Below are 10,735 nucleotides of genomic sequence, written 5' to 3'. Positions count from 1 at the left end.
TTTGGATTCTGAAACTAATAACTGGTAACTAGAACTTGTACCCTCCCACTGTGTTATCTCATAACTTCTATCAGTTCTCAAGCAAAACTTTTAACAGCATTTTTCCAAAATTTGCAGCTCAAAATAAATACTTTTCCTTTAAACTAATTTCGGTTTAACATAATAAAATAGGGAAAACATCATCCACTTAAAACAGCTTAAATTGCATGTACTTTGTCACTGTAAATAAACAAGGTAAACATTGACATGACTTCAAATTATTCTTTGGCTGAAAAAAATCTGCAGTTCAAAATAAATTCTGCCTTTGGTCAACATTTTGGATGCAATTCAAAGTTTCTCATAAAATAAACATATTTTAAAGAGTGTTTTGAATTTCACTGCATAATTTCTAGCCAACAGAAATGACAGTGGTATCCTTAAAGTTTATTATATGTCAGATCAATAGTTATAACGTGAACCTAACACAGCCATGGGAGAGGTCATACCTTTCTTCTGCTTAACCCTTAACCACTGGGATGGGGAGGAAAACGTCTCATAGATGTCCATGGGGAACCCTTGTCACGAAGTGAAACTTTTATGTCGGTTTGTTTAATAATAAAAGAATCCTTTCCTAATAAAATGGAAAGTGAGCTGAATTTTTAGTCAAAAAAGCAAAGGGTTCATTAAAGTAATCTTCATGAGAGTTTTTCAACAAAGGAAAGAGTTTTACATTCTGCACAATAACAAATCGTTCCGAAGCATGAGCTTAAAATGAAAATGTCCCATCACAACAGATTGTAAATTTTTTTTTTCTGCTGCTTTTAAAAGTGCCTCGATCATTTCTACGGCTTCAGTGCTAAAGTTAAGTATTTGCTATTTTATTTAAACATTTTTTGAAAAATGAACATTCTGAGGCTTTGCAGCATTATTAAGAAAAGCTGTCCATACTTTACCATGTTGTTACATGTGTTTATCTGCTGATTATAAAATGTGTTAAACAGTATTTTAAAAACAAAAAAAAATGCAGCACTGCGCTTTGATTAATTCAGTGAACAAAACATATGCTGTTGGTTCTGTTCTATGAAATTCATATATGATCAATAAAATCTTTTAAAAGAGCAACTTTGGCTTTTAGGACTGCACTGCCGACCATGCTTTTGTCCCAGCTAACTCTGGGTTCTTACTGTTAACTCAGGCAAACAAAACCACTTTCTTAGCTAAGATGATAATGTCTTTTTGATGTATTCTCACGCTCTTTCTAAAATTTCCTTAGGTTGGAAGCTGTTTATTGTGGTTGTTACCCCCTTTGTCCCAAAGATTTGGTTTATCCTGAAATTTTTCCAGGTAACTGCTTTAATGTGCTTTTGTCCTGGTTGTGATTTAATACATGATTCATGCTAAATTAGAAAGTTTGAAAATAAACTTAGGCAGGAGCAATTGTTTATTTGGCAAGTCAACATGTTAGTGTTAAGGAAAATTTTATGTGTTTTAATACATTAGAGTAAGCTTATATTTACCATCTGTTCTTTTAAGATAACAAAAAAAGCAAGTTTTCAAATAGCATTCTTCATTGTTAGCATACACATCCCATAATGATGGATTTTTATAAGCAGGTCAGTGTTGCTGCAATTGCTTACAGATTTTTTTTAATGATATACACAGAGAAAAAAATCAAGGACTGAAAGTCACACCAAATTATTTAAACAATTGACTAGTTAATAATATGCAACTGTTGTACAGGGTACATACGGCTATAGTACCAGTTCTTTGAAAAAAATTCTCATCACTAAATATATCACATATGCATTGTGCTACATTAGAATAATGTATTTTAATCACCCAAAGGAGATGTCTAAACAGCACAACTACACAGTCTTATTTAGCATTAAACATCCTTGTGAGCTGAGGTAACCTTATAAAATCATGCTTAAATAATGTAAAACACAAGGCGGCACAGAGCAATATGCATTTTTAATTAGTAAAGTGACTAATATCGAGTGTGTGCTTTGAGGTTTTTGTTTCATTAAAAATGTATCTGTTTTTCCTGCAGCTGAATATCTGTATTCTACACCTGAACAGCTTTCAAAAAGGCTCCAGAATTTCTGCAAGAGACCAGATATTATAAGAAAACATCTCTATAAGGTAGTTATTGAGAAGAGATTTGCGTGGTATAAATGCCATATTGAAGTACAAAGAAAAATCTTTAAAAAAAAACATTTAATTAACATACTAATGTTTAAAGGAAACATGCTAGGGAGGGATATTAGTTGTTACACTAACAAGGATTAATTAAACTGGATGCCAGTTGTATTAACCTAGGTCTTATGAATTACGTGCACTTAATGCACGGTACATGCTTTTTTTTTAAATTTATTGTTTTCTAAGATGACTGTCCTTTACATTTAGCCCCAAGAGGCTTATAAAAATGAACCTGGATTAATGTAACTCATTAGTTTAAAAGGAAGTAAAGGAAAGATTCTACAATTATACTAATGAGGATAAGCCTTTCTTCCCATTATAATGAAATCCTCAGTCCTCAAAAATTCAGGTGAATGACATCAGTGAAGTTTGGTGTTCATCTTTGAACTACTTTAAAGATGACTTTCAAAAGTTGAATATTTCCCTCGTCCACTTTAATAACGAGACATGACAATCCTCCGTTTGTTTAGAATTAAGACTGGGTCTCATCTCTGAAAGACAAAGGCAAAAGGAAAAATCAGATATATAAATAGCATCATCATTCAATCCCCTCATTCATTATCATTTTCCCTTTATTCGAATTGGAATTTTACATTGTCACACCAACAACACAAAAAAGCCCCTCCTAAAAGTCTGAGTAATTGAAGTAGGATAAATTTCCTTTATGAGTTTCAAAGGTGGCTCTAGGCCATGAGTAATATACCTTTTTATATTCTTTGAACATAGCATCCTCATTTTACATAAATTCAGTATAGTTTACAATCTAGCAGTTTTATAATCTAGCATATTTTAATTTTCCTATGTTAATGTATAACCTTCTACATGTAATGCAGTTCTCTGCCTTTTTCTCTCTCTTCTTTGCTCATGGCCTAAAATACATATTTACATAGTGATACATCAAAACATGACTTTGTTTCTCCAGGAAACAGTTAAACTTGGAGAAAAAAGGAGAGAACCAAAAATGCAATTTAACACCCAATTTCAAGCTCATTATCTTTCATTGTCTATTAACTTGGCAATGGTTCAGAAGGTAGCTCATAATAGTTTAAAATGCTGACTGCACACTTCCCGGCTTCAGTATCACTCCTTGAGTCAATACTGTTGTATCGTACACATGTGAAGCTTCACAGAGAGCACAGTCCCCCAAGCTTTCCCCAAACATCTCTTAATTTTTAAAGTTCAGTAGCAGTTTTTGTTTATATACAGTACTCGTTGAATAGTTTCCCATATGACTGTCCAAATATAAAGATTATGAAAATTAAGGAACTAGATTTAAGCCTTAGTACAAATGGATTCATTTTCTACACATGACACACACCTATTTTCATTGAGCTTACCATTAAATTATTGACTTGTTTTCCTTCCGGTGAAGTTTTGATGAGGTATTTAGAGAAGTATTTCTACCATCAAAATTCATCAGTTTTTAATATTGCTTCAGGTTAGTCCTTATTAACTCTGTTATTCCACATGTGCAAATTTTTAACTGTTTCAAAAGTTACTGCAACAAGTTGTCTCTAGTTAGAAAAGAAAGCAGATCTCCAGTTGAAATATTTTAATTCAGTTGCTGCCATAACATTGCTGTAACTATTTGTTTTACAAACAACTTCTGGAAAAATTCTGAAAGAATGTTAACTTCCTAGTATGCTGTTAATATACAAAATCATTCCTTATACAGCTAAAAATGTAACCTATATGTTAAGTGTTGCTTCTCTGAGTTATTACATGCTCGTGCTCACATATATCTTCAGTTTGTACATCATAAAATCCTCCATCTCAAAATTTTATAAATAAGTAATTCATGCCTAAGCATTTATAAGAATTTATATGTATAATTCATTTTTAATTATTTTACCATGGATTTTTATTATAAATCTATACTTTCATATATATCCTCATTCATAGACATTTGTGATATTGTATATAACAATTAATCTCAAAAATTAAAGAAATTTGTCCTGAATTACAAGTAATCAAGAACTTTAAGACACAATCATGAAGAGAAACTGGCATTTTACAAGGTACTCAGTTATAAATCACAAGGAAGGACCACAGATGTAGTTTGTTGTAATAGGATTTTGATACAAAACTGAAAAAAAAAATATGCTTTCTAAAGATATAATAAATTCTGGTAATTTTTCACCTTAAGGTTTTATAAATATACAAGTTTTCAGGTATCATTTGCTTTCTTTAAATACTAAAGAATTATTTCCTCCAAGACAGCTTTTTACCTATTTTTCCTATGGAATAGAAGAGGACCTTTTCTGTGTTCTATGAAGAGAATGTGTATTTTTTTTTTAAGATTTATCCCATTGGGCAGTGCTGTTTTGGTTTTATAAAACATATGCTTCTAAGATCTAAAAGGATAGAATGTCACTGAATTCCTTAATTTGTTCTTTTTTACATTTTACACCTTACTCTTTTTTTTGTTGTTAAAAGTTTACATTTTAAAATCATTTCACTTCTTATCATATAGAGTTCACTTTAGGATAGAATTTTTCATATGGATTCACACTTAGAAATTTAATGACTAGAATAAGGCTACTAACACTTGGCTTTCTTCTCACATGAGACATTATACTTTCAATATGAGTGAGAGTTTTGGGGCTATAACTTGAAGCAAGATTTAAAACAGAATGCTAGTAACTGAAAAGCAGAAACAGAATTTACTTTTTTTCTTAAAGTGACTCTACTACAGAACTCTGTGTTCATGAATTCTTCCCTGAAATTTTAGACCTGAGATATTTAAATTCACCATGCACAAATGTGCACTCACTAACACACACAGAGACACATGCACACAATTTTTCTTAGGCTTGTTAGAGAAATCCAATGCATGCCAAAATTAAATGTTTCCTAATAATCTTAAAAATCTAAAACTATTTTCTCAATTTAAAAAAAATGTAAGACCACATCTTAAAAAGTTTGGTCATTGACTATAACTTTCTTGAAATGTTGGGATATATCCTTCTCTAGGTCAAGCAGAGGCATTGACCATGAACTTATATAGAAGAAGCAGGTTTCAATTCACAGAATCATAATAATAACTTGAATACAGGTCTCTAGAAGAAATCAAAAAAAGAAAAATCCAAGGATTTACTTCTTAGACTAACAATAGTTCTCCATTTCCAACCCAAACAAATCTATAACATGAAATTGTATTTTTTGGCCTCGATTTTACTAAGTGATGTTACTTACTGAAAATCTCCAACAATGTTTTCTGCATGCTTTTAGAGAACCTTTGATCATTTCATTTTAAAATGTTTTATAAAAGCATTTATAGATAGTCCCTTGTTAACAGCATTGAAAACAGAACACAAGTACAAATGGAGCAGTTGTAAGGAGGTGGACACCACCTGGACCAACAGAAGAGATGTCATTCCCACACTATTTCTCATTTACTTTTATTTACAAATTGAGCAATATCCTGTGCAGGAAAAAGAGAGAGAGAGAGAGAGAGAGAGAGAGAGAGAGAGAGAGAGAAAGGAGAAAGAAAGAGATTCTATTCTTTCTTCTGCTTTTTGTGAGTGACCTGCTGTATTTTAAAGTTTTTTGAGATCATAGCTGCTGAGTTTTAGTTTGTTCTTCAAGTTCCTCAACATTCAAGAGAACTTTAAAACCTGATGTTATTTGTAGAGGAGAAGAATTTTCAGATTTCTGCCTAAAACTCATTCCAAACAATTATTGAGATTACAATTCAGACTTGACACCCAGAAAAGCCATTTGTGGTTGTCTTCATTATGTCAGCTAGGTCCATCCACACCACAGCCATGCTACTCTAAGTTCCCCTCAAGACACTGGTCACTTTAGAGGACCCTTTTAACTGAGCTTATATTCTCAATGTAATCAAGGTCACTGGCATGAACACACCTCCAAAGTCCTCACTCTTTCCTTAAAAAATGAAAACTTAAATATTTAAGGTATATTGAGAAGATACAAAATCTGCACTGGCAGAATTTAAGAGAAAATTTGTCTCAAGTTCAGTGTTTTCCTCTCTCACCCCTGTCCTGTCCTCCCTTCTTCCTCTCCTTTTCTATCTACCTTCCTCCCTTCCTTTTGCACTTTCTCTCTCAATTTTATTTTGTTTGCGTTTCCTTTGATTTGCCTAAACAAAATAGAAGCAATAACCTTTAGCACAATAGATATGCTTTATCCAATCACCGTCAGTTACAGGTTTTTTTGTCATTCTGTGCTCCTCATTTGCAGCCTGACTGTAGGTGATTTTTTGGCCTCTATATGATTTATCTGCAAATCTGAAAGAATTTTTTTTTCAATTGTAATAGCATTTCCCCCCTGAGGTACTGCTATAATGAAATAATGAATATAAACACATTTGAAAAATGTGAAGCACTTTATAAATTCCCAATAATAGTAAGGACATTTATCTTGTGTCTTTACCACTTAAAAGTAAAATTTGCATTAGCAAAAACATTCTTTAAGAGTGTTATGTATCCTGTGTTTATAAAAGTTAAAAGTTGGATGATGAACTTTTAATAGCTGTCATCCATTAACATAAACCAGGAAATATGTATGCAGCAGAATGTACCCATTTGCAAAAAAAAAAAAAAAAAAAAACAGTAGTTTTCTCCCATAGTTGGAAACATAGTGACACTTTAAACCAATCAGAAACTGGGATTTCCTGAAGTGGTGGAACTCAAGCACCATTTACTTGGTGGCTTTTTGAAATATAATTGACGTAAGGGATGCGAATTTGCAATATGAATTTTCAGCCTCCTTTGGTGTTTCAGTGGTTCATGCTTCTTCATTACTTTCTCTTCTCTCCTTCTCCCCGTTACAGGGTGAAATGGCTCCGTTTTCTTGGGCAGCCCTACATGGTAAATTCAGGTCTCTGCTTACAACAGAACCTAGGGAAGATTTGTGACAGATGGGGCTAAGTCACAAACTTGCAGCCTAAGGCAGAATCTGAAGAACTTTCCAGAGTGTGCCCATATTTACCTGATCAGAGAGAAAAGAAAATCTGCAGAGGAAGCTGAGCCTGGCTGCTTGTCATAGCTGACACAGAGCCATCTGCCACAAACCTGTGGCGGCTTCAGATCTCCAATCCCTGCCACCACCCCAACTCAAATTAAATACAGATTCCTAGAGACGTTATGATGGTTACACATGTCCTCGGCATCACATGTAGGAGACTGTTCAAAAAAAATATGTGGCCTGTTGTATAACCGCACTCATGTATCCCATATGTGGTGCCACATTGAATTTCCGGTTGAATCCTTTTTTATCCTTTGTACTGGATGACATGGTGCCTGAATTCTTTCTTTTCGCCGACACGATGGCAGCCAAACTGCAGCTTCAAACGCTCACACTTGGCTGAGTTTCTACCTAGGTTGCCAGGTTATCATCCGAGCCTTCTTGTGTCCTCAAAGGGCCACAGGGCCTGAAAGGAAGATCAGAATACTACCGGACTAATTGGGCAGCCGTCTTAGAATTGTTTGTGGGCAAAGGGCTGCTTTAGCACTTTTCTTTTAGCAAATTAATGACTCTCTGGCACAGGAGTTTTTAAGTGAAGGTATTAATAAGGAGTCTGGCAGGTATTCCCATGATTCACAGAGTTACATTTGCATTTAATTAATCTTAAAGAAAGTTGCAAGATAAACAGCTGTAATTCGGACAAACATGGCAAATACAGTCAGTGGATCCACCTCACCCATAAAATGAATACCGAGATACTTAATTTTTTTTTTCCATGAGTAAAAATAGATAAATGAAAATACTTCTAACAAAACCAGTAATTTTGATACAAATATTCTCCAAAAATATTTTTAGCCAGCTACAAATGTAATCTTTTCAAGATAAATCGCTTATGATTCCAATAGTCAAGCTGCTGTATTTGTTGATGTAAAAATGTTTTGAATGACTAGATTGTAAAATAAATTTTTTAATAAAGTGCCCACTGCAATTTTTAATTAGCATATTCATTTACGTATAAGTGTGTGCATCTATCTGTATGTTTCTCTCGCTGAACATTTTCCTAGTGTCAGAGACAACGAATACAATTGTTTCTTTTCCGGATGAACAAGGATCTGTTTTGCAAATGTTTGTAAGATATTATGACATTTCCAAGATTTTCTTTGCATTCTGGAAAGCAGGAGGTAAACATTTGTAGTCATTAAGGTAAAGTCTGTTGATAAACCATCTTCTGTTTACTGACAGGTAAATTGTAATTTTCCTAGCTTTTGAAATGAATAACTTCTATACACCAAATAGTGAATAGCAGCCAGGGAGAGGTGGCTAGACAAGGGCCAAGCCTGGCTTTCTGGTTTCTAAAAGGTCTGAGAAGTCTTGTAAGCAATGGCACAGAAATCCAATAGGGCCCATTTGACAGGTAGCAAAATCAACAGCAGGAAATAGATCAAGGTTAGGGAATCACACGCAGCCTTCAGGAGAGAGGCAGACCTGCAAATCAAAGAAAGCAGAAGTGAGAGTCCATGAGGCCTGGAATCTTCAAAACAGCAAGAATAAGAAGCAGAAACAACAAACTCTGTCTTTAAACAGAGACTCCTCTCCCCATCCAGTATGTGGTCCACAGTATATGATGGGCCACCATACCACAGGCTTCTAGTCCTGACTTAAAGGGAAGTCACTGAACAAATTACCTCCTCACTCATGAAACTATTTCAGAAGTCCCTTCCAATCTAAGACTATAGAACCTGAAATCTAGCAGAGGTGCTCCATTTGAAAACAAAACTAGATAAATATAAACAAAATAGGAGTAAGTTATTCATAGACACTTCTCTTGGGCAAAATTATACTTTATGAGATTAAACAATCAAAAAGGTGCTACATCGCAGATGACATCTTCTTGAGATAATATAAATCTCACAGCCAAGAAGTCATGTTTAGTTTTACTATCTTGAAAATTTTATGGTGGGTAAGATCTTATATGCAGCCTGATGGTGGCTCATGCCTATAATCCCAGTTACTCAGAAATCAGAACAATCATGAGTTCAAAGCCAGTCTCAGCAACTTAGCAAGATTCTGTCTCAAAATAAATAAATGAATAATAATAATAATAATAATAATAATAATAAAAGGGTTGCAGATATAGCTCCATGGTTCAGCACCCTTGGGTTAAATTCCCAGTACAAAAAAAGGGAGGGGATCTTATATACAGATCAACTATCCAAATTTGTTTTCTCACCAACTGATAGGGTGAAAAAAAAGTATTAAACATCTAAAATATTTAATTTTTTTCTGATTTTGGCAAATATTATACTGAAATATACCTGTGTATGTTTGCTTGTTTGTTCCCTACATTCATAAAATCAAATCAGTTCATTTTCAGCTGTGCCTATCATTTCTTCTAGGATAAAAACTTTACATTAAAGTTGTTACTTATAAAAACAAGGTTATCGGATTTGGCATTAGTACACCTAAGCAATAAAAAGTTTTATGAATGTATCATTCTGAGCATTTAAAAATACGTAAATGTGTTTGTGTGCCCATGTACCTCTAATAGATATTTACTTGAAGTCAGCGGATAACTGGGAATACAAGTTGACTCATTAGTTCCTATTTCTCCTAGTCTCCAGAAAGAGATCACATACTCCCATTATTTCTTGTTTTAAGTATTTTTTTTTGAAAATTGTCTTTCTTTTTTTAACCTTCAATTTAACCCTCACTTTTATTCATTTAAATGTCTACCTATTATCAAGACCTATATGTGATGTCTAGGATGTTTGCCCTAAATTTACTTACTCCATGTTTCTATAATGTTGATGGCACACATAGTTCTTAACCCACTTATTTATTCCATGTTGATCAGGAACAGGTCAAATGAACTTTTTCAAGATGTTTCTGTTTTAATAAGTATCCTTCAAATAAGGTTAAGTTTTAAAGTCCTGTTCTTATTCTCAGTCCTTCAGACATGCCACATAAAGATAGCAGCAAAATCCCTAAGTCGATGGAAACCCTTAGCCATAGAATGCTGCTTGGATTAATTTCAACACCTTAAAATGCATCTGGAAACAAAGACTTAATTTTATGTTGAAGGTGTTAATTATATTTGATATTTTTAAAAGTAAAATCTGTTTTTAAAAAAGCATCTGCTACCCAGAAATATGAGACCAAAAGAAATTTCACTTGTCTCAAGATATTTTCTATGGGTGATAAAATCAGTCTTCAAAAGATATTCCATGCTTTCCTTTAATGTTGACATGTTCTGATTCTTATTCTTAATAGACTATTTTTAAAAATATTTATTAAACTGTAGAGGGACACAATATCTTATTTATTCATTTTTATGTGGTACTGAGGATCAAACCCAGGGCCTCACACTTGCAAGGCAGATGCTCTACCACTGAGCCCTTCAATAGACTATTGACAAGTATTGCCCTAACTGCCTTTCTATTTCACTGGAAAATTAGGGAATATTTATTATCAGATCTTGTACTTAACAATGAAGAGAGTATAGTAAAAACCACTGATTCAAACCTGTTTCATTTTAAATTTTCAATTAAGATAAAGGACAATTAATGCTTCTGTCATACACCCTCCCTTTAAAGATATTTATTAAAACATAACTGTGAAAGTTTTATAA

General features: G+C 33.4%; 1 protein-coding gene across 5 annotated transcripts in view; it reads left to right on the top strand.

The window, feature by feature from the left end:
• Positions 1-9,575, top strand: part of GTDC1 (glycosyltransferase like domain containing 1) — a 397,042-nt gene extending 387,467 nt beyond the window's left edge. For all 5 annotated transcript variants that reach the window (XM_081261471.1, XM_081261473.1, XM_081261470.1 and 2 more), the window contains 3 exons: positions 1,253-1,323; positions 2,030-2,121; positions 6,974-9,575. In XM_081261471.1, coding sequence (XP_081117597.1) covers positions 1,253-1,323; positions 2,030-2,121; positions 6,974-7,057 — 247 coding nt within the window. In that variant the 3' untranslated portion in view covers positions 7,058-9,575. The remainder of the gene's footprint in view (positions 1-1,252; positions 1,324-2,029; positions 2,122-6,973) is intronic.
• The last annotated feature ends 1,160 nt before the right edge of the window (positions 9,576-10,735 follow it).

This window comes from Spermophilus citellus, assembly GCF_964194105.1.
Source record: "Spermophilus citellus genome assembly, chromosome: 11".
NCBI lineage: Eukaryota > Metazoa > Chordata > Mammalia > Rodentia > Sciuridae > Spermophilus > Spermophilus citellus.
This window is presented reverse-complemented; position numbering and strand designations above follow the sequence as displayed.